General features: G+C 62.5%; 2 protein-coding genes across 2 annotated transcripts; one reads left to right on the top strand and one right to left on the bottom strand.

The window, feature by feature from the left end:
* Positions 1-388: 388 nt before the first annotated feature.
* On the bottom strand, positions 389-21,029 carry GLIS2 (GLIS family zinc finger 2). Its single transcript, XM_035022151.1, has 7 exons — positions 20,986-21,029; positions 6,302-6,543; positions 5,305-5,477; positions 4,410-4,586; positions 4,195-4,328; positions 3,981-4,099; positions 389-3,065 (listed from the first exon to the last, which is right to left on the bottom strand). Exons 2-7 carry the CDS (start codon positions 6,471-6,473, stop codon positions 2,266-2,268), a joined length of 1,575 nt encoding a protein of 524 aa, XP_034878042.1. The 5' UTR covers positions 6,474-6,543; positions 20,986-21,029; the 3' UTR covers positions 389-2,265.
* On the top strand, positions 547-1,494 carry LOC118021782. Its single transcript, XM_035022152.1, has one exon. The coding sequence runs from the start codon at positions 563-565 to the stop codon at positions 1,472-1,474; it is 912 nt and encodes a 303-aa protein (XP_034878043.1). The 5' UTR covers positions 547-562; the 3' UTR covers positions 1,475-1,494.
* Positions 21,030-22,998: the final 1,969 nt, after the last annotated feature.

The raw sequence follows: 22,998 nt of genomic DNA, 5'->3' as shown, positions 1-22,998 counted from the left end.
GTGTCTCCCCCAGAGCAAAGGCACTCACGAAAGTCACAGCAGGTAGTAGCAGGGTGAGGACCTGAACCCATGATGCTTTGTCCAGAATCTTCCATCTCCGCCCCCTCGGCACCCACCCCCTCCTAGCAGCAGACCTGGCAGTTGTGGCAGCCCCCGGGTTGGAAGGAAGCCCTGGAACAGGGCCTCTGAGTGCCGCATTCTGGGGGTGGGCAACCCATACCAGGCACAGGACGGTTGGGGTTCTCGAGCAGGGTGGCTCCGCTCACGGCACAGCCAAGACAGAAACCATCTTTGCAACTGACTTTTATTGTTTCTTTATAAACTTCCTCTCACATGGAGGAATATATTGTTATAGTCATTAGCTTATCTCTTTTTTTTCTTTTTTAAACTCTATGCTAACAGCAATGGAGCCAAGAGGAGGAAAAACATAAGCTACGATAGAAAGGCACTTAGAACCTGTTAAAATACTGATATCCTGGAATGTGCAACAACAAACCCACAACAACAACACATATACCAGCCCTTCCGAGCTTGGTCTATCACCGAGTCACATGCTGAGCTAATGTCGCCTTCCAGTGCCCTGTTCCTCTGCTCCCTGGGCTTGAGTCTCAGAGCCCTCACCCCCAACTGGGGACTTAAGGCCTGGGTCCTGGGTGGGGCCCGAAGAAAGGAGACCAGCTCCCTCCTGCTCTGCTCACAGCCCCTTCAAGGGGCAGAGCCAGCACCGCCAGGCTCTGTCAGGGCAGGCCCAGGCAGGGTGACCCCTCTAGGAGAGAGGGGCAGTCCAGGCAACGGTGAAGGCCGCAGGGCTGCTGACGACCCCACTGCTGGCCTGCAGCTCCCTGTCTTACAGCAGGGGAAATGGAGTGCTTGGTCGTGTGGCCAAGGCGCCAGGAGTCCTGACTGCGGGGGCCAGCACCTCCCAAATGGCACCAGGCCACCTCCAGGGAGGGAACAGCGAGGGCTCAGGGTGAGGGGAAGCATAATGCTGCAGCCCCAGAGCCTGGTGGAACTGGGCAGTGGGTGGTGGGGCACGTGGACACTGGCATTCTTAGCTTATTCCGGCCTGTGCCACGGGGGAGGTGGTGGGCAGGGGTTGGGGACACCTCTAGGACAGGCTCAACAGGGGAAAGCCAAAGCAAACAGCCATGTCGTAAACCCAGGCTCCTTCCTCCAGCTTCCCCTTCCCAGGCAGAGGGCTTGGGCCCTCCCACGGCCATCCTTGTTTGCTTCACCCCCCAAGCCCAGGGCTTTCAGTCCATGGCCTCTGCAAAGCTCCCATGCCCAGCCCTGGCCTGGAGCCCTCCCTCCCCTGTGTGCTGGCTGTGACTTGGCACCCCCAGAATGGGAGCTGTGTCCCAGCCTGGGGTTGTCCCCAGCCAGCCTCCCACCTCCTGACACCCTGCAAGCCACCGTAGTCCCTTGTGCAGAGTGGCACCACCCCAGGCCAGGTCCTGCCCCACCTGTTCCCTGAGCCAAGCGAGGGCCCAGGGTCCTGGCATCTCCCCTCCTCGCTCAGGGCTCCACTACCCACACTCCCGGGGCTCCCTGAAAATAGAGGGAGAAGGCCCAGCAGCAAAGGGGCAGGTGAGCGGTCACAGTCCCCTCACTTGGGAGAGCATCCGGCCCAGAGAGGGGCCAACCCTCAGGTAGTGCTGGCTGTTTTTGGACGGGCTAGTGGGGGGGGGGGGGGCAGCTGGCAGAGCGGGCCTCCCTCTCTGAGTTTGGAGGCGCCTTGTCATAGGGATAAGGTGGCTTCTTCCTGTGGCTTTGCCTGCGTCTGTCTTGCTCTCCCTCTGGAGGGTGGGCCAGAGGGAAAGGGGTCCAAGAAGCCCCCAGAGCAGGGGCCCAGAGAGGCTAGGCAGGATGGGGACATGGCTGGCAGGTGGGCAAGGCAGGGAGGGAGGGTGCCCTACCCAGGCTGGCAACTGGTTGAGGGAGTCACAGGGCGGGTGGGGGGCTACTGAGGGCTAGGTGGAGGACAGGGCAGGGGGAGGGCCAGAGGTGAGTGAGGCCTCAGCACCCAGGAGCACGGCTCTCCCTGGCTGGCAGGACCAGCTCCCCTCCAGAGCCTGGGACACCACCAATGACCTTCTAGCACCATCCTTGCTGCCCAGCTTGTCTGGGGCTGGGTCCGCCTGGGGGACACAGGGCGGGCCCCGGGGGCAGGAGGACATTATTGCTATTTCGCAGAAGAGTTTCCGTTCGTCGGGGCAGGGCCGGGAGCTGCTAGCTGGGCTGCGGGTAGCCATCCTGCAGGCGGGTTCAGTTCACCACGGCTGGCTTGAGCAGCACGGAGCCCGGCGGGATGACCACCCAACCAGGAGCGAGTGCCTCTGGGCTGCTGGCTGCTGAGTTGACACCCGTGGACAGGTCCAGCACGGTGCCTGGCAGCAGGGGGAGTCCGTCAGGGCTTGGCCGGGAGCGGCTGCTCTCAGTCCTCTCCAGGGGCGTCTTGCGGCCCTCCATGCCCAGAGACCTGGCTGGCACTGCCCCACGCCCCTTCTCCCCCTCGGCCTTGCCGCCAGCGGAGCCAGCGAGGAGGGAGACCACAGGCAGGCCCAGTCCACCAGCCCCAAAGGGTGAGGGCAGCAGCGGGTTCTTGGCCAGATTGAGGGGCAAGACGGGGCCCGGCAGCCCGGGGCCCATGCCCCCCGCTCCCCCACCGCCCCCGCCATTGCCGCAGGCCAGGGCACTGAGGTCAAGGGGGCCAGGGGCCAGGGGCAGGGGCAGGCCAGGCAGGCCGGGGCCTCCAAAAAGGGCAGCAGGGTTGGGGATGATGATCTGGGCTCCGCTGACATAGGGGCCGCCGTCGGGGGTGGGCAGCGGTGGTTTGGGGGGTGGGCGCAGTTGCAGGAGCTCTTGCTGCTCGTGAGACACGAAGTGGCCATGGGCCTTGATGTGCTTGCGCAGCGAGCTGGGGTCTGTGTAGCGCTTGTGGCAGCCGGGCATCTTGCAGTAGTAGGGCTTGTCTACGTAGTGTGTGCGTGTGTGCTTGAAGCGGTCGCTTGAGTTGGAGTAGCGCTTGCTGCAGCCCTCGTAGGGGCAGACATAGGGCTTCTCACCTGCGGGGTGGAGCGGGGCATGAGGGGCCTCTCTGCAGCCCGGGCTCCTAGCCCCAGCCCCACCCCGGGCCGCCCCAGGCCCCTCACCCTGGACCAAGATCCCCCTGCGATCACGGACTGTCCGATGTGGGGGATGGTCTTCCCAGCACCCGGCACGAGATCTGATCCCAGGTGGGGACAGCGGGGCACAGCCACTGAGAAGCCCACCCGGTCACCCCCTGCTCTGCTCTGGCCTGACTGTGTGCCTCTGGCCTCAGTCCTGTGCTCGATTGGGGATGACAGCGACCACTTCAACAGGCAGGACCACAAATCTGCTTACATACTTCCGGGAAGCCCCTGCTGGGAGGGGGCCCACAGTAAGCACTGCAGGAATGCCCGCTCCGCTGTATCTGGTCCTGGTGCAGCAAAATGCCTCCAGACTGACTAAATGTCTGGTAGCCACTCTCGGTGCACCTTTGAAGTGTGGCTGGCCCACACTGACATGTGCTGCGAGTGAGGGGAAACATACTCCCCAGACTGTGATTCCAGACTTTGCACAAGATTAATTCCAGCGTCTCACTGATCGCTTTTTAATATATTGGATTCAAGAAAATGTGTATTACAATTCATTTCACCTATTCCTTTGTCCTTTCTTTAATGCGGCAATTTGGATTTTTTTTTTTTTTTTTGCAATTAGGAAATTTAAAATTAGGTGTGTGGCTCTGTCACCAGAGCTGGCCCCACCGTGTGCTGAGCACAGCGAGGCACAAGCACGCGCCTTACAGGCGGCATCCGTCGGTCGATCACACGACAGCGGTGCTGATGCCACGCAGGGAGATGTGTCCATGCTCCAGGAGTGGATAGTGAGGGGTGCCCCCCAGAAGTGGCACTCGAGAAGGGACGCGTCCCTCACCTCTCCGCCACCCAGCTGCTCACCTGTGTGCGAGCGGTTGTGGATCTTCAGATTCTCCAGGCGAGAGAAGCTCTTGCTGCAGGTGGGGCAGCGGTGCGGCTTCTCGTTGGTGTGTGTGCGGATGTGGATGAGCATCTTGTACCTGCTCCAGGGAGGGCACAGGGGAGCTCGACGCAGCTCGCCGGACACCCGAGCCCCCCCCCGCCCTCCTCGAGCCCCCCCCCCGCCCTCCCTCACCTGGCATTGAAGCCTCGGCCATGGCGGGCACAGCCCTCCCAGTGACAGCAGTACCCTGCGTCCTTCTCAGGCTTGACATGGTAGTCATTGACGTGATCCACCAGGTCTTGCAGGAGCTCGAAGAGCTGGTTACACTGTGGGGCCGGGGAGGGTTCTGAGTCTTCGTGGGGCCGCCCACCCCGGCCCTGGCCCCCCGTTCCTGGCCCCCCACTCACCTTGGCCCAGCGACACACCAGCTGTTTGGGCAGGGGGAGCTCTGGTGAGAGGCACTTGTCCTTGGGGGCGGTGAGGAAGGAGGAAGCAGGCAGGTGCAGGGCCCCCCCGGAGCCTAGAGGCAGGAAGAACTGGAAGGAACTAGGGACGCCATCTAGATAGCGCAGTGGCTGGAAGTCCTGGGGGACGGGGGCAGAGTGGGTCAGTGCTCCCCGCTGGGCCAGGAGGCCCACACCCCCTCTGTCTCCTCCTGTGGCAGGTTGAGTTATCCCAGTCCCAACTCCCTGTACCTCTGGGTGTAACCCTAGTTGGAAATACGGTCTCTGCACATGCAATCAAGTTAAGAAGCCTTACTGGGAGTGCCTGGGTGGCTCAGTCTGCTAAGTGTCTGACTCTTGATTTCAGCTCAGGATATGATCTCAGGGTCGTGAGATCAAACCCGGCTTCGGCTCCACGCTGGGCATAGAGCCGGCTTTTAAGATTCTCTCCCTCTCCCTCTGCCCCCACCCCTGCTCTCTCTCTCCCTTAAAAAAAAAAAAGTCATATGGGGTTGGGGAGAACTAAATCCAGTGATGGATGTCTTCATAAAAGAAAGGGAGATTTGAACTCAGAGATATATGGAGGCAGGAAGGCAAGGTGGCACCGGGGGTAGAGATTGGAATGACACTGCTATGAGACAGGGGACGCTGGGAGCCACCAGAAGCTGGAAAGAAGTGAGGAAAGATTCTTGCCCAGAGCCTTCGGAGGGAGCACAGCCCTGTCAATACCTTGACTTCAGACTTTCGCTTCCAGAACTATGACAGAATAATACATTTCTGTTGTTCTAAGCCACCCAGTTTATGGTCTTTTCCAGGAAACCAATACACCTCTTTTCCAGAACCCGCACTCCCTCCTTACCGGGGCAGTGGGCACTGCAGGCAGGTCCCCGTTGCCCTGGCGCTCAGGGGACAGCGAGCTGCTGCCATTGGGGGAATCCAGCCCAGACGGCGGTGACAAGCTGAGGTCCACCAGGGGGGCCGCTGAAAAGCGTCCCTCTACCTTCTCAGGGAACTTGGGGTTCAGCAGGAAGCCTAAGGGAGAAGCACTATTCAGGGGTGCTGGAGCTGGGAGTCCTCCGAATCCTGAAAACAGATACCAGCCACACCCCCAGACCACTCTGGAACCCCAAGCATCTGAGCAGCAGCCTGTACAAGTGACAAATGGAATCTTTGCCACCATGAGAGCTCAGCCATTGGGTAAGACAGGGAGTGGAAAGTACCCACTGAACAGGAACTTGAAGCCAGGCTCCTGGCTTGCTGTCACCCTGGCAGGTAGGGACCTTTCTGACTTTCTGACTTGTCCTGGGCCCTTCCTGCCTCGCTGCGCCCTTCTGTAACAGGAGGGGTTTGGGCCAGGCTGCTTCCAGAGCCTTCTAGCTCAGACATGGTGGGTCTGGTTTTCAGGGTCCAGAGGAGGCAGAGTGGAAGTCCTGAGCCCCAAGCACCTGCTGAGAGGCACTTGCTGGGCTCAGTCCCCAGTCTGCACGGACCTGACTGACCAGCCACGCTGCCTCAAAGCCCAGGAGTTGGGTCACAGGGCCTCGGTCACCGCTTGTGAATCCCCTGCTCCCCCTTACCAGCGCCTCCATGTCCTCCCTGAGGCCTAGTTTGAATCCTGGCTCTGCTGGGCCAGCTTCATGAACGGGGCAGGTCAGTTGCCTCCCCCCAGGGACAAGGTCACCTCCAGAGACAAACTGCTGGGAGGATAAATGGACAGAGCTCTAGCTCTAAGCTGAAAGCTGCAAGGGGCTTGCTTACATCCTCGGGGACACACCTTGGACGTTCTTCCCATTGCCACGGCTCCATCAGGGCCTGAGACCCCCCCCACCCACCCCCTGCCCAGGGTGCTGCTGTACCTGAGGGCGGGGAGCCCGGAGAGCCCGGGGTGGGGCTGTCATCCACCAGGCCGAGGTCCCTGTGCAGAGCCCGGTGCCGGACCACACTCAGCGTCCTCTCCCGCTTTTCTCTCGCCGCACGGAGCTTGGTGATGCTCAGCTTCAGGTCGAGCGGTTCGTCCAAGGAGTGCATGGTGATGGGGGGCTGGTCGGAGGTGGCTGCAGGCAGTGGGGAGCTCCCAAGCTGGTATTCAGGCAGGAACCTGGGGGAGGACAGGAGCTGTGCTGTGACACTGTGACCTCAGGCTTCTCAGGCTGCACCCACGGAAGCCGTCAGGAGAGGATGTGCGGCAGCATGAGCGCTGTCTCCTTGGGAAGGGGGACCCTCTGGCTCTGGCCCCGGGTCACATGAGGAGCACCAAACACCTACTAAGAGCTTCTACATCCACTGCCCTCAAGTCTTTTCTGGAGGCAAAGCTCAGAGAGTCCATTTTGCCGTGAAACTGAGTTTTAGAGACACTGCCTCAGGTCACAGAGCTAAGAAGTGGCAGAGCTACCAGCTTCAAAGCCAGATCTCCCTGGAACTGGTCAGCCAAGTCCCAAAGGTCATTTCTGACCAAGTGGAAAGTCGTGCTCGGGATCACATGCCTGGTTTGAGCCTGAGGACCCAAAACCAGACCAAAAGAGCAACGAGTGTCTTCCAAGGTAGCCATTAGTGGTTCTCAGCTCCTGATCACCAAGGGCTCGCTGTGTCGGGCTTCCCAGGCAGCTGTGGTCACCTGCAAGGGAAGGAGGCTGCGACCTTGCCTCAGGCGAGCTGTGCAGAGCCTGGCCCAAGGGATGGGGGTGCAGGCAGGGGGCCTTGCCTCCCAGGTGAGGCCCAGAAGAGAGGTGCCCATAGGCCCAGGGAGTCAGAGGGTCTGGGCTGCCACCAGGGGGCAGCTGGGGACTGTGGCCCAGCCAGGCCGGCCAGGGACAGGGTTGGAGGGAAGTGGACCAGCTCGGGTGGTTAATGAAATATATGTATACATCATTTTTTTTTCAGTGGTGATGATATTCTTTTATTATAAGTTCTCATGCTGGTATTTTCATGGTTCCTTAACACTTCTCAATGGTGTGAGTTTCTTCACATTCAAATGACCCAAGAGCAAGGTCAACTATTCCAAACTCAAACTTTTTCCAGGGGCAACCTTTCCACATGTGGTCAAAGTGTATCCTTGCATTTGCTAATTGAGATGATTACACCCTGAAAATCTACCCGATAAACAAGCCAACACCATGAGATAGTCCATGTCATTCACCAAATCCACGTTTTCATAATTTAAAACAGAACACCCCTGTAACCACCACATGGTAAATGATCATACATCTCAGCTGTGTGTGCGTGTGTGCACGCACACGCGTACACGCGCACGTGCCTCCCATGTATGCAGAGCTGCTTCATGGAGCCGGAAGGAGGAAGACAGCCCTTATGTCCCCACTCATCTTTTTTCCAGGCCATGCACCTCAGCAACATTATAAACAATTTTCTCTGGTCCCAAGTCCTGGCCCATCCATCTCCCCTGACAAGCTCTCCTTCTGCCAAGACCCTCCAAGCACACAGGGAACGAGGCAGTCCCCTACCTCAGTTAGGATCCTCTGCTTCGAGGACATCCCAAGACCCTACCAGCACATGGCTAAAATATTGGAGCCCAAGGAGGGGCAGCTACACTTGGTCGTGGGACCCTGTCTGTGACCTGACTTGTCCCAGTTAAACTGCATCAGGTGGAAGCAGTCAGATCTGTTTGGATTTGCCCCCCAGGCCACGCATGGACCAGGCGCTCCCGGCGATGCAAGTGGGATCAGGCTGCCACCCTGCCCTTCAGGAGTTCCAGACCCAAGGCGGGCAGGTGGGTGGGTGACAGTGATGGATGGACCTGGGCCCCTTCCACTCTCCCTCTGGCTGGGCAGGGAGCTGCCCTCTGCCTGACCCCCCTCTCCCAGTAATGTCTGTCTGTCTGCCTGTCCCTCCACCTGTTTATTTTTAGACACAGGCCCAGTCCAACCTCCCTGAAGCTCCTCTGTGCTGGGAGCCTAGAAGGGGAGGAAGGAAGTAAATATTTATGCTGATTAAGAATTCAGGAGCCAGGAAGGGCTGGTGGCCTGGTCCTTCAGCTGGCCTAGGGCCACAGGCCTCCCCACAGCCTCCATCCCCCACTCCCAACTGGACCTTCCAGACAAGGGGACCATGCGGGCAGGATGGTCTGGGAACTGGGAATTCAAACTGACACTTTGATTGGCAACCCTGTCCAGGTAACTTCCTTTGGCATCTGCCCTACTCTCCTCCACCCCTGGCCAGACGGGGTCCAGGGAGGAGCCCTAGACCCTGGGTCACCTTGTGCTGAAGACCTGCAGGAAACATGCCTCAACATGCAACTAGGAAGGCCCCACAAGAGGAGCCTGTTTCCTGGGACAGGGTAGGCATAGTACCCAGGTGGGAGTGGGGACTCCAGCACCCCCCTTAATCAGCAGGCCCAGTCCCCAGCAGAGAACCCCCCCACACACACTTCCTGTCACTGGCTTCTGCCCAGGGAGGCAGGGATTCATTCCGATGGAAGAACCCAGAACACAGTCCTGAGGCCCAGGCCTCCCCCAAAGGGAGAAGCAGCCACCCCAAAAGCTCTCAGCATCCCCCAACCCCAGGCCAGCCCCACCCAGAATTGTCCTCCGAAAGGTGGCCCCACACCAGGGGAAAGACCCCATGACCTCTCTCCTGTCCTGATTGGCCAACCTCAAGGTGTCTCCTTCTACTCCCCACCCCCCAGCTTGCAGAGGCCATTTCTGAAGCGGGGCTCTGCTCTTTGTTCCCCTTGTTCCGGGGCTGGGGGAAGGGGGGAAGGCGACAGCCAGGGTGGCACTCGCCTGGGCCTCGGAGGCCCAGAGGGGAAAGCGGCAGGGCCTGGAACCTGCGGAGGCCAGCCACGCCGTCACCCGATTCGACGCTCCCGACACCCAGGCGGGCTGGGGCGGGCGGGAGGGGGACACTCGGGCGTCGCGTTTCCCAGGAGGCCAGGGCCGCTCCGAAGGGTGACGCGCACGGCTCCGAGGGCGCGGGCGAGCTTCGGAACCGAACCTGCGGCGGGGCAGCGGTCGGGCGCGACCCCCTCGCCGCAGGCGGGCGGGGAGGCGGCGCCGAGGGGGTCGCGCTGCCGGGCGCCGCGCTGCTGCTCCAGCTGCGAAAGGAACTAATTAGAGCCCAGGGAGCCGGAGGAAGCGGGGCGGCGCGGGGACCACCGGGGCGGCGGGGCGGGCGCGGGACCCCGGCCGGCGTCCCCGGGGGGCGGGGGTCACCCCGAGGGTGGGCCGCGCTGGCTCCCCCATCCCCCCACCCCGGGGCCCGGCCCCCGACCGCCGCGCCCGCCCCGCCGGCCGGGCCCAGACAATGGCCGCTATTGTGCGCCCGCCCCGCCGCGCGCAGACGGCCCCCAGCTGCAGCGCCCGGCGAGCGCCCCCGCCTGGCCCGGCCTACCTGGCGGCCGAGCCCACCCGCGGCGGGCGGGGCGAGCGCGGGGGGCGGGGGAAACCGAGGTCCGGACCGCGCACGGACTCCGCGGGGGCCCTGTGGCGTGGGGTGGGGTTCAGCATGCGTCCAACACCTACCCTGTGCCAGGCACCGGCTGTCCAGGAATTCTCCGAACCCTCTAAAACCCCTACTGGGAGTAGAGGCCGTCGTTGCCCCTGTCGTACACATGGGGAAACTGAGGCTCGAGCTCACCAGACCCACGGGAGTGGGCTGGACTCCGCTCTGGATAAAGCCGCTCCTTCCCTGCTTGAGGGAGGTCAGCTGGCTGGCCCGGAGCTTGGAGGGCAGCCTGCGTAGGTGGAGGGGGGCAGCTAGGCATACCCACCCTGAGAAGCACTCAGGGGCTCCTGGCCAGAAGCAGAGAGGACAGGGCTCTCTGTAAGATGGGGGCTCTCCCTGCCCACCCCACAGCAGCATGGGGCCATGTAAGGGACACCCCTTATTGCCCCCGTGGTCCTGAAACTGCCCTTTGGTCAGCCATGGCTCACCTAGCCTAGAACCTGGGGACAAGGGTCCAAGATGCACCTCTCAAAAGCCCAGTGGCTTTCTTGGTATCGCATGGAAAGAGGAAGTAAGTCCCCAGCCTCCCCCGTGCTCTGTGGGTGCAGGGGTGTTTGGTGACTGGGATCATGGCTATCAACATGCAGTTCTCATAGATGGGGAAACTGAGCGCTGGGGTGGGGAGCAAGCCAGCTGGAAGCCTCAGGTGAATATTACATGACAACAGGACCAACAACCACCTGTTAAGGCAGGTGCTGGCCACCCCCATTTTACAGATGTCACAACTGAAGCTCAGGGAGATTAAGTGACCTGTCCAAGGTCACACAGCTTGTCTGTGGCAGAACTGGATTTCAAGCCCAGGTGAGTCCAGAAGCCAAGTTCACTATCAGCCCCTCCTTTGCCCAAGGATGTGGGGAGGGGCAGGCAAAAGGGCTCCAGCTTGGCACCCCCTCCCTGCCCAGGGGTTTGTGGGATCTAGGTACAGAGCCTAGGAGGGGCAGCAGGCAGTGGGTGGGCGCTGGAGGGGCCAGCCTGAGGGGGGGGGGCCCACAGGGAGGCTTGGAGAGCCGAGGGCAGATATGCTGCCAAAGCAAACGGCCCCACATTCCTGGGAACTGCTCCGGCTCCCTCCCTGCTCTGGCCAAGAGCTCCACCCTCCTGGCGGCCAGAGGCAGGGGTGCGGGCAGGGGCAGACCCCATCCTCTCAGCGCGCCCCTTCCTGAGCAGGCAGCAGAGCAGGGGTCCAAGTACGGTCAGACCACCTGGGTCTCCAGCTTGGCTCTGTCACTTCCTGCCCATGTGACTTAGGGCAGGTCACCTCCCTGTCTCATTGTCCTCACCTCTAAAATGGGATGATCCTAATAGTAATAAGAACTCCTCACTGGGCTTTGGGTGGTGATGCACACATCCAGTGATTTTTTTTTAAAGATTTTATTTATTTATTTGACAGAGAGACAGCGAGAGAGGGAACATAAGCAGGGGGTGTGGGAGAGGGAGAAGCTTCCCGCTGAGCAGGGAGCCAGACGTGGGGCTTGACCCCAGGGCCCTGGGATCATGACCTGAGCCGAAGGCAGACACCCAACGACTGAGCCGCCCAGGTGCCCCCATCCAGTGATTTCTTAATGTCTCCCATTATTATGTAATATTCAGCAACTGAAACAATGCTGGGCCCATAGTAGGTACTTGGTCAAACTTGTTGAATTAACTGTCACCATCACTGACACGTCCAGCCTTTGGCTAGTCTGGAGCTGTGAGGACAGCTGGGTGGGGGGACTGACCCTCCCCACGGCATCCACACACACCACTGTCTCCCCCTCACCTGAGCGCAACTGGCCTTCATTGTAAGGTGCAACTAAACAAGCTGGTGCCCCTCAGAGAGCCTCAGGCATCAGCTGTCCTGGGCAGTGGCCACAGCTGAGCCTAGCCACCTTCTAGAGCTCAACTGCTCAAAGAAAAGGAGGGAGGCCCTGGAGTCTCTGAGCAACTCTGGAAGGAGCAGGGCTCCTCCCGGGACCCAGAGGAGGGGCTTATCCTGAGGCCTCGCCCAGCAGGTCCCAGGAGAGGGGCCAGGGCCAGCGTACTTCCTGTAAGACCAAGGGGTTCTTCCCTGGGAACCTCTCACTCTGCAGGCAGGCCCTGCCCCCATCTCAAGATGGGCCCTCAGCCAGCCTCCCGAGCCTCCCCAGGTCCCCCGGGGGGGGGGGGGCGGAGCAGACCCCACCCAGGTGGAGTGCAAGTGCCCCAGGTGACCCAACCAGGGCTGAGCTCTCTGCCCTCAGCCATGGGGTCCTCAGGAAAGCCCTCAGCTGGGCAGCACCTGAAGAAGGGTGTGTGCCAGGAACCTCCACTCGGGCATGTTTAGATAGCACTACCCAGAGCCAGGCTAGTTGGTCCGAGGCCCCTGTGCTCTCGCCCCTGGCTGTGGGGCCTCAGATGGGGCCCTGCTGCCCACTAGGAGCCTTGGTCAGAAACATAGGTAGCACAGTAAGGTGCCAGCTCATAGGGCAAGGTAGGGATTGGGGACATCCCACAGGGAGAGCTTGGCCCAGCGCCTGGCACGCAGGAGACGTAGCTCCGAGAATTCTTGTTCCTGGCCCTGGGCTGGGGGTGCCCCATGCAATAACTTAGCCTGCCAAGGTCACCCAGATACTTGAGCAGTGCTGAAGCTGGAAGGCCCACAGCTGGCTCCCCCACCCCCACGCCCACACCCCTCACCGGTCCTGGCTTCCCCAGTGACACCAGGTAGGGAGGAGCGACTCACACACGGGCCCAGCCCACACACGAACACACACACTCACACAGACGCGCGTGCCTGTCCAGATGCAGGGGCCAGCCTGGCACAGAGGACTCCCTTAGGCCTGGTGGCTTCTAGGCCCCCATCTCAACGGCCTCCACCCCCTACTGCCTGCCTGCCTGCAGCCACCTTTGCACAACTATGTCTGGTATTTTCCTGTCTGCCCAGCTTGCTGGCGGGGGTGGGGGGGAGGTGGTGCGTGGGGCTTTAAGCACTGCCTGCACCTGGGCCTCAGCCAGAGGCGAGCCCGCCAAGCAGCCCCCACACCCGCCCTCGGACTGGGAAGGGAAGGGCCAGGCCCAGGCGGCCCAAATCCCTGGGAGGATCTGGCATGGGGTTCGGGGGAGCCAGACAGGGCCACACACCCACTGAGGCCTCGGCGGGAGCAGTCCAGGCCCTGCCAGGCAGCACTGCCCCTCAGGGCGGACAGGCAGGGCTGGGCACTCCGCCAGAACTCCCTGGGGCGAGCAAAGGCTACGGCCTGTGTCCCACAGGACATGGGCGGGCCCCCACGGCACCGCGACGTAGAGGCAATGAATCTGTGTCCCACCTGTGCTCAGACACCATACACACAGGGCACAGCACGTGACCAGCAGCAGGCCTGGGACCCAGGAGTTATGAGGAGTACGAGGGATGAGGCCCAGGCCCCAAAGGGAAGGAAACGCTGCCCTTGCCCAGCCAAATCAGGCTGTAAGACAACCCGATGAACACCTCCTGAGTCCTGGGGGCTCTTGCCCATGGCCCTCCCCTCCCACCAGCCCAGGACGAGCACCAGGCCCACGGAACAGCACCTGCCAACTCTGAGCAGAGGCGGCCAAGGCGGGCTCTGGACTTTGGCCCTTCCCTCCCTCTGCCTCGTTTACCCCATCGCTCAGTTATGCATTCCAACACCAGGCCCTCCACCCCATCAGTCCTGGGGGCCCACAGATGAATGAGGATGAAAGGCACCTGGACCTCAGTGGGGGAACAAGAGCAGCTGGGGGGGGGGGGGGGGGGGGGGGGGGGCAGAGGGCTGCTCCCGAGCAGTGGGGACATGGGGTGAAGTGTTGGGGCATCAGGTCCTAACTTGTTCTGCAGGCCAGACAGGCCAGTCTGCCTCCCGCTCACCATCTCCATTCATCCTCATGACCCCCCAACCCCTGGCAAATTAGGTGCTAGTCTCTCCATTTTCCAGAGAGGGAGATCGAAGCTTAGAAGGGTTCAGTCACCTGCCAAGGTCACAAGAGCTTGTAAGTAGCACATCTGGGGTTCACTGCCAGGTTCCAAAGCCCACACTCCTTCTGGGCCCAATGCTGTAGAGGCCTGGGGTGGCTCGGCTGACCTTCAGCAAACCTGCCTGTCACTCAGGAGAGGAGGAGGCCCAAGAGGGAGGCTGGGCCAGGACCTGGAGGGCACCGGGGAGTCATGGAGTGCTCTACACAGAAAGGACCCTCTTCCTTTCCAGCCCAGAGGCTCCTGTCCTCAAGCTCTCCCCTGCACACCTCCTTTCTCAGGATTCCCTTTCTCCCATGAGTTCGATGCTCACCTCTTGGGTGCCCGGCCCTGCTGCACAACCTTCCACATTCCCATATTCTCCTCCAGCTGCCACTCCCCTCCTACCCCTTCCTGCACCAAGTCTTCCCTGATTCACCCTCTCCAGCCTCAGACTCTTGCAGCAGGTGCCTGACAGCTGAGCAGAGGACCTGCTTCTGTCCCCATGCTGCTGAGGGAAGTGTTCCTAGCCCTGCGACAGCCTGTCTGCCTGCCACGATCACCCAGGGTCCAAGTCCTCACTAATGCCATAATGTCACCAGCTCTTTTTTTTTTTTTTTTTAGATTTTATCTATTCATTTGACAGAGAGAGACACAGCGAGAGAGGGAACACAAGCAGGGGGAATGGGAGAGGGAGAAGCAGGCTTCCCGCAGAGCAGGGAGCCAGACACGGGGCTCGATCCCAGGACCCTGGGATATGACCTGAGCCGAAGGCAGACGCTCAACGACTGAGCCACGCAGGCGCCCCATGTCACCAGCTCTTGAACATACCCTGGATGCCTGGCCCTGCACACAGAGTGTCTTATGCACTGCCCCCTGACCTTTGGCCCCAGCACTTACTCCGGCACCTGGCATGCAGAGCCTCATTCCAAGAAGGGAGTCCTAGAGCCGGTGAAGGCCTCCTGCAGCGGACCACTGCACTATTTCCCACGGCCCCCACGCTGAGCTAACTCCTTCCACCATCGTGAACTGGGCAGCGATGCAAAGAGCTGGGGGCTCAGAGCCAGAAAACCGGCCTGCCCCAATCTGATGTGGGCAAAGCTCTGGGCCTCAGTTTCCCCATCCAGGAAAGGAGAGGGCTGGCCTAAAGTAAGCTGGAGCTTGAGCACCCTAACCAGTCCCTGAACAGCACCATCACACCTGCCCTCTGCTTTTCCCAAACACCTGGCACTCAGTGAATGTCTGTTGAATGAATGGACCCATCTGTGGTGCCCACCAGCAGGGTGAGGGGGGTAGGGATGGAGGGGCTGAGGCCCAAAGAAGGAAGTGGCTTGCCCAAGGTCAAGGTGAAAGGCAGGGACTGGGCCTGGACACAGAGGCCTCTTCCTCCCTGTCCAGGGCAAAGGACCCGGGAGCAGACCTGGACAAGGATGGGGTGGCCAGCATTGCCCTGGTTCAGTTGGGATGACTGGTAGGGCCCAGTTCCCCCAGCTTCTCTCCTGCCACTCCCACCCAGCACTGGCACAGAGCCCACCCAAGAACAGCCTGCGACCAGGCCCAGCAGGGGCTCTGCAATGAACTCTGCACTCCAGCCCCACACCCCTACCCTTCCCACCCCCTGCCCACAGCCCCTCTTCCCTGCCACCCCCGCCTGTCCCCTGCTTGTCCCATCTGGCAGCAAAGCAAGTCTAGAACCTGGGGGCAGTCTCCAAACCCAAAAGGAAACACCCACTGGGTAGCGCCCTGCCAGGCCTGGCCTGCTCCAGGTCCTTGGGGCCCGGGGTCCCTAGGACCCAGCAGGGTGAGCACTAGGTGTCCTGAGGTGGTGCTGCGGGCCTGGCCTGAAAGAGGGTGGGGCTGGCAGGCAGACAGCCAGCAGTACTGGGGTGGGGGGAGCTTTGTAGAACAGGCAGGACAATGGAGGGCCCACAGCCTAGGGGGGAGGGGGACATCGCAGCTCAGGGGCAGTCAGCCTGAAAGTGTGGGGATGGGGGTTGGGGGGCTCTGGATGCAGGAGGGAGTGGCCCAGGCGAGAAATGGCTCAGGCGGGCTGGGACTTGCCAGCCAGACCCAGATGGACGACGGGGAGAAGGGAGGGAGAGAGGCTTCCTCTGGACGCAGCTGCCCCCACGTCATGCCCTCATGCCTGTGCAGTGGATGGGGGGGCGGAGCAGGGAGGGGGGCGGGCAGGAGTAGAGCTGAGGGGAATCCCAGGTTGAACTGACATTTCAGGGGCAAGGGCCAGACAGCCTTGGGCTCCGGTCCCCCTCGGTCCCTCCCTGACCCCAAGTGACCCCAGGCCAAGCCCTCAAATCTCTGAGCTTCAGTCCCCACCCCCGCCAAGAAGCCCCCACCGACAGCCCTCTGACTCCCAGGGTCCCAGTGGGGCACTAGCCTGTGAGTGCATTTGTGCAAAGGAGACAAGACCCTCTGTCAGATGGGCAGGATTGTTTTCCCAGGGCTGACTCAGGCAGCTCAGCAGTCTCCTGGGGCCTCTGGAGCCTCCCACCCGCCCTTGGCCATGACTGGAGGAGGGGGCCGGGGGCTGGGTCAGTCCCCTCCCCAGGCAGCCATCTGCCAAGGCAGGAGTACGTGTGCACACACATGTCGCACGCTGCATCGCGGGGCTCCCCCTGTGGCGGGTACTACCTGGCTTCTCAGGCATTGAAGACAAAGGGCCTGAGGAAGCCCCAGCCTCTCCCCAGACCCCCAGTCACAGCACTGGAAGATTCTAGTCCCTCTGCCCATCCCCCGCTGGGGGCAGCTGGAGCAGATGGAAAGTGCCCCCCCCCACACACACCCCAATGCTGGAATCACTTCACATCTCCGTGCCCCCCAGGCTCCTCCCAGTCTGACCACCAGTTAACCAGAAACCTCCATCCCATCTGGGAGGGGAAGGAGGAGAGGAAGGCCAGAGCTCCCGCCCCTCAAGATGCCCAGAGCCAAGGCCTCTACCCTGCCCAGCCTGAGGGCGCTTGGAGAGAAGCATCCTAGCCAGGATGGCAGGTCAGGCTCTGGGGCTCCCTGGGGACCAGCTGTGTAGAGGCCCCCAGAGCTCCCCGGGGAGGGTCCCACAGCACCAGAGCTGGAATGGGAAGAAGGGCCAGGGACCCTCTCACCTCCATGGAGCAGTCTGCAACTCAGGCCAGCAGGATCCGTGTCAGGAAAAGGGTGGGGTTTGGGGGCCCACTTGGGTTCCCCTCAAGAGCAGGATCCCTTCCTATCCCAGGCTGGGAAACTGACCACCAGATACCATCGCCCAGACCAGCCAGAGCAGACCGAGGAGCTTGGGCCCAGATGCCCACTGGCCCTGTTCCATCCTAAGCTTTAGTTTCTTCATTTGTCAGTGATCAATGGATCTTCCTCACAGGGTTGATGGGGCAATTTCAGGTGACAGATGTCCACACCTGCCAACTTCCCGGGGCCATTGGAAGGCACTGATTTTTTTCAGGGAGTTCTTCCCCCCATGCTGCTCCATCCCTTGACCCCGTGGGCATGCCCATCCCTGCCTCCCTAGGGACCTCAGCTGGTATTGTTATTAGCTGGAGTGCAGCAGGGGTTTGCAGGGCTGAGTTGGGGCCCCCGGAGAGAAACCAGGGCCTGCCTACTTGGAGCTGCGCCCCTACACAGGAACCCCCAGCAGCACATCCTTTCCTGTCCAGCATCAAAGCTTCAACCCTGGCTGTTCAGCAAAGCACGTGGAGGTGGAAAATGCTGAGTCCCCACCCCTGGCCGCACCTGAATCTGAATGGGGATTCACCAGGGGTCGCTGATTCACTGGGGCAGATGTGTACCATGGGCTTTGCAAAAGCTGTGGTCCTCCACACCCGGGCTGGGTGGCAGGCTGGGGAAAGGCCGGGTGTCCCATCTCAGAGAGGTGACACCCCGACACATGGCTGGGCCACCCACCTCTACGGCCCTTTTACAAGGGAACCAACTCAGGCAAGTGAGAGCCGCCTCTTTCTGGCTGGCCCTAAGCTGCCCCCTCACCAGCCAGGGGCGCTCCCCACCTCTGGGTGAAGGGGGGACCACCCAGCACCTTCCACCAGTCACCCTCTGGCCTCCATCATCTGTGTGAAATATAAATTTACAGTAAGAACCCGGAATAGAGGGAGGCTTCTCTGCAGCCTCAGAAAAGGCTCTTCCCCCTCTTCTGCCCAGCTCAGGGCCTCTCCACTGCGAGCTGAACTCCCCGCTTGGGTGAGGGGCCTCCACAGCCTCCCCTGGTACACAACCTGGGGAGACATCCGGTGCCGGAGGGGACAGCCAGAGCGGCCATCTCCCCCACCAAACCCCAGTGTGCCTCCCAGCACCAGGGCCCCACCCCAAACGCCAGCCCCAACATCTGGTCCCCCAGCCACAGCTGTCGCCACCCTCCCTCATCCTGGGATTGCCCCAAACTCTGCCCAGCACCCGTCCCCACCCCCTCGCCCAAGTGGGAAATTCGGATTCCAGGCAAGTCAGGGTAGATGAAAACGCACATGGGAAAATGTCGTCAGGAAAACACATTCTTCCTTCTATACCGCAGTTCAGACCCCGGGAGGATTAGGTGGCAGAGGACACTCCCACCGCCTGGGGCCAAGGCCAGGCCAGGGAAGGAGGGGAGAGGGGAGTGCGGGGCTGCAAGGTGGGGCCGGGAGGGGTACAGGGGCCCCTCACAGGCCCCAAGGAGGGGTCCTGACAGAGCTTTGTCTTCCTGCAGGGCAGCTGGCCCTCCGCGGGCACTCCCAGCGAGGGGAGCCTGGGCAGAAGACATTGCTGTGGCCATACCCATCTGCAGCTGGCTTTTTAGAAACAACAAAAGCTTTGGGGGGACGCGGTTCACACGATTGTTTGAAATGAGGTTTTTGGATGTCTGTGGCATCCAGTTATTCATACTGGCTCCACCCACGGATGATTGAGAGTTGGCTTTTGTTGGCCTGACCCCACGTCTCAGTACCCCCCAACCAACAAGTCTTCTCATGGACTCCAGCTCGGGAAGCTCACCTTGTCTGACCTCTTGGTTTTACGGATGAGGAAACTGAGACCTAGAAAGTGGGGGGGGGGGTGTTGTTGGCCCAAGGGCCCCTGGGAGTTGGTGGCCTGGCCCAAGCTCAAATCCAGGATATCAGATTCCCAGGCCAGGGGCTTTTCCCACTCACCCTCAAGGCTGTGGCCTGGCTCTCGCGAATCCCCCAAAGCCACTGACTCTAAAAGCAGTGGTGCCTGGAAGTGGGGTGACTCACTGTCTGGCTTCCTGGGGCGCCCCCTCCCCATCAGTGAGGGAGGGACTGGCAGGTGTCCCTGTGTAGAGAGCCAGGAGTAGGGAGAGGCCCCCCCAGGGGACCTGGGCCAGGGTCACTCAGGGGCCGAAGAGCCCCAGCTGGAGGGATTTAACACCAAAGGTCAAAGGTCACAGACAGGGAAGGGCGGGCAGGCTCTGGGGGTCACAGGGTCAGCGCTAATGGCAGCTCCGGAAAGGAGGGGGAGGGTAAGGAGCTAAGGAAAACAGGGCGGCTTCCAAGGGGTCCTCAACCCCCATAAACTGTGCCCCAACCCCCTGGCACTGCCTCCTGCCTGGATGGTTGCAGACAGGGCCCAGCAGAGCTGGGGGTGGGTTGTAAAATGGGCTGGGCTGGAGCCTGGAAAGGGGTGTCCTGGGAAGGGCTCCCCAGGTGCAGCCCCTCCCCCAGAGTGGGCCAGGGCCAGCTGGGAGGCCCAGCCCAGGCCCAGAGGGGAGAAGGAGGAGCAGAGGGGGAGGCTCCGAGGTCACGGGGAGAGGTGTGTGGGCCGGGCTGGAACAGCTGTGGTACTGTGGCACCAGGAGTGGGGCTTGGAGAGGATTGGGTGGGTGGGCAGGCCGAAGGGGCCAGCTTCCCCTTCCCTGAGCTTGGGAGCTAAGGAAGGCCCTGGGGGAGCAGGGTGGCTCTCGCTGTTCTCTAGCTTCAGCTAAGCACCACCTTCCCTCCAGGATGTAAGCCCCTCAGGAAGGCTGCCTCTAAAGACCACAGCTCAGGCCCTGGCCCTGGCCTAGACCAAGAGCCACAAGAGCCCAGGCCTTGGCCAGGTCCCCGGCTGGCCTGGCTGCCCCCTCAGTGTCAAGCGTTCCCTTCAGAGCCAAGATCCCGGGCTGTGATGGCTGGGGGCCCAGGGCTCCTCCCAGGATCCCTTCCCGCTTCCCAGGCCCCAGGGCAGGGCCAGGATTCCTGCAACCATCACTGCCCCAGGGTGGCCAGGCCAGGCGGGCCCTCCCTGACAGAGGGAGAGGCAGCATGCTGCCCTGCTGTGGCCTGAGTACCCGACTGGCCAGGGCAGTGTGCCAAGGCCTCCAGGTGCCAGCCTGGATTCCAGCCCCATTCCAGGGGGCCTGCAGGGAAGCAGGGTGCCAGCATCTCCCTTCCTCGGCCTCTCCTTCCGTGGGGATGCACCTGCCTCCCCCCCTCCCCCACTCCCTCCAGACCCTCCTTCAGGCCGTTGGATACCCCTGCCCTCTTCACTTTGCCAGGTTCTTCTGCTTCCACCCAGACAGCAGAGGAGGGCGAACAAGTGCCAGACAGGACTCCGGCTCCCAGTCCTGACGCGCGGGCACCCCCTGTCCTGACCCCCAGGGACGCCTCCCTCCCCCGGCCCAGGAAGGGCCCAGGCTAGCCAGTGGCAGCAGTGGGGAGACTTTCCGGGACAAGGGAGGAGACACCTTTCAAACCCCGTCCTAGAAACAGCCCCGGCGCAGCCGTGGGAAGGGGCGGCTGCCCCGCTGCCCCAGACAACTTGGTGCCCAGGCTCCGGGGGGCCCCCCTCTCACCCCGCAGCGCGCCCCCACCGCGGCCGCCCAACTTCCCCGCCGAAGTTTGCTCCCGCCCTGGGCCCGGCCGTGGCTCGGCCCGGCCTCCGGACGGAGGGAGGGAAGGAGGGAGGAGAAAGACGGAGAGACGGAGGGACGGGGCCGGGCAGCCGGCGAGGGAGGGAGCGCGCGAGCCAAGCGAGCGAGGGAGCGAGGGAGCGAGCGCAGGGGCCCCGGCGAGGGCTCACAATGGCCCGGGGCGAGGCGCGGACGCGGGAGGAGGAGGCGACCCTCGGGTCCCGCAGCCCCCCGCAGCCCCCGCGCGACAGCCCAGCACCCCCCCTCCCCGCCGCCCGCCCATGCCCGTCCCCACGGCGCGACGCCCCGGGGCTTCCTACCTCGGCGGCGGGGGCGGTCGGGCTCCCGGCTGCGGGCTCCGGCGGTCGGGGGGCGGCGGGGGAGCGAGCGGGGAGGGGCCGGGGCGGGCGGGGGCCGGGGCGCGAGGCTCACGCGGCGCGGGCTCCCCTGGCACGGCCGCCCGGCGCCCGGCCGCTCCGCCACATCTGCAGCTCCGGCAGGGAAGGTGGCCGCGGCGGCCGGGCCGTGCGGGGATGTCTTAGAGAGGGAGGGAGGAGGGAGGAGGGAGGTGGCGGGAGGAGGGCCGGGCAAGCCTCGGAGGAGGGGGAGGAGGAGGGGCGCGGGGGGCGGCCTTGCTCCCTCCTCCCTCCCCCGCTGGTTCCCTCGCGCCCGCCCTCCCAGCAAACCCCTCTCGCCGCGGCGGCCCCAGGCCCGGGGCGCCAGCTGCCAGGCGGGGCGTGCGCGTCGGGGGGAGGGGGCGGCCGGGAGCCGGCCCTGGGCCGGGGGAGGGGAGGGAGAGAGGGCGGTGGGGCGGCAGGGCCGCGGGGAGCGGGCACCGGGAGTGAGGGGGCGCCGGGCCGCGGCCGGGCGGCGCGCGTCCTCCTCGGCCCCATCATCGGGTACCCCCCCCCGCCGCGCCCCGCCCCCGGCCCGAGGGCAGCGCTGGGACACGGCCCGGAGGTGGCCTGGGGATGTCGGGGGCGGGGGGGGAGGGATGTCCCGCCCTTGGGGAAGCCCGGGGAGGGGGCAGGCGCGCGGGTGACCGGAGGGAGGGCGTGCGGGCCCAGAGGAAAAGCCCCGAGGACCGGGAAGATGGAGGAGGTCGCTGCGGCCGAGGGGGCGGGGGCCTCTCGCCTCCCTCCCGCGGGGTCACCTTGGCCAGGCCCCCCACGGCCCGGGGCGGCGGGGAGGGCGGCAGGAATGCCTCTCCGCAGGCCCTGGTTTCTCCGCCCAGCCCAGTTCCAGGAACGCGCGGGCAGCGCCCGCCAGGCAGAGGCCCCGGCTCCGGATTCGGGGAGGCGCAAGCCAGGGTTCGAGGCCGGGATCAGACCCTCCCTCCTGTCCCACGCCGGGCTGGTCCCCGCCTTGCCCTCGGCCTCAGTTTCCCACACAGTGGAATTAGGACGAGGTCTGGCCGGGAGCAGTCCGGGCTTCCGCTCGGCCCCAGTCTTGGTCCCAGCAGTTGGGACAACCTGCGTCCCCAACCTGAGCGCCGCGGGGGTCCTTGGCCTCGCCGGAACCCCGCGGTTAGGAGGTGGAAGGAGTGGATGCCGGCGAGTGCTAAAGCCCCGCACCCGCCTAAGCTGTCTTTTCCCTCCTAATGTTGAACCCAGACTCGAGTTCTTGAGTGTGTTTTGTTTGGGCCAATCTGGAGCCCCTGCCCGGTTATCTCGCTGCTGTGCTGTCGGGTGGCAAATCTTGGTTCAAAAACAGCCCTCCTGCTATTGGCCAGCCCCGCCGCCTCGCAGCTTTGAGGAGTCCAGGAGAGGAAAAGCCTCCTCTTGTAGATGAGGCACCTGACTCCCGGTGTAATTTCGCCTTCGTGTGTGTATTTGATGCCGCTGTCCGCCGCCAGAGCCGGAGACCGGTGGGTCTCGATCACACAGCATCCTCAGCTCCTGGCACAGCTCTTGGCACATAGTAGGTGCTCCAGACATGTTGCACGATGGACACAGGATAGGTGCTCATTACATGTTAAGCTGATGTACATATAGTTGGTGCTCATGACTTTTGCATAAATGGACACAGAGTTCCTGCTCTTAAATTGTTACATGAACACACAGTAGATGCTTATTGTATTTTGGGCAAATGGATACATAGTTGGTGCTTATGATGGTTGCATGAATGGACACATAATAGGTACTCATGACTTACATAAATAGACACAGAGTAGGTGCTCATGAATTGTTGGGTGATACGTGAAAGACCTGTAGGCCTGGAAAGTAGCGATTTGGAGGTGACCTCCCCTGCCCCCACCCCACCCCGATTTCCCTCCTGTGGATAATGTGGAGTGAGACCGGGTTAAACATTAGCCGGCAGATGGGCCTGGGGGC

Source organism: Mirounga leonina, unplaced genomic scaffold (assembly GCF_011800145.1).
Source record: "Mirounga leonina isolate KUSES-001 unplaced genomic scaffold, KU_Mleo_1.0 Mir_175, whole genome shotgun sequence".
Lineage (NCBI taxonomy): Eukaryota > Metazoa > Chordata > Mammalia > Carnivora > Phocidae > Mirounga > Mirounga leonina.
This window is presented reverse-complemented; position numbering and strand designations above follow the sequence as displayed.

What these genes read in the sequence shown, in the direction of transcription:
- GLIS2 (XM_035022151.1), bottom strand. Translation starts at nt 6,473, where the DNA reads ATGCACTCCTTGGACGAACCGCTCGACCTGAAGCTGAGCATCACCAAG. An exon ending in TGGTGTGTCGCTGGGCCAAG is followed by an intron (nt 4,329 to 4,409) that starts GTGAGTGGGGGG and finishes CCGGCCCCACAG; the next exon opens with TGTAACCAGCTCTTCGAGCT. An exon ending in CCACAACCGCTCGCACACAG is followed by an intron (nt 3,066 to 3,980) that starts GTGAGCAGCTGG and finishes TCCACCCCGCAG; the next exon opens with GTGAGAAGCCCTATGTCTGC.
- LOC118021782 (XM_035022152.1), top strand. Translation starts at nt 563, where the DNA reads ATGTCGCCTTCCAGTGCCCTGTTCCTCTGCTCCCTGGGCTTGAGTCTC.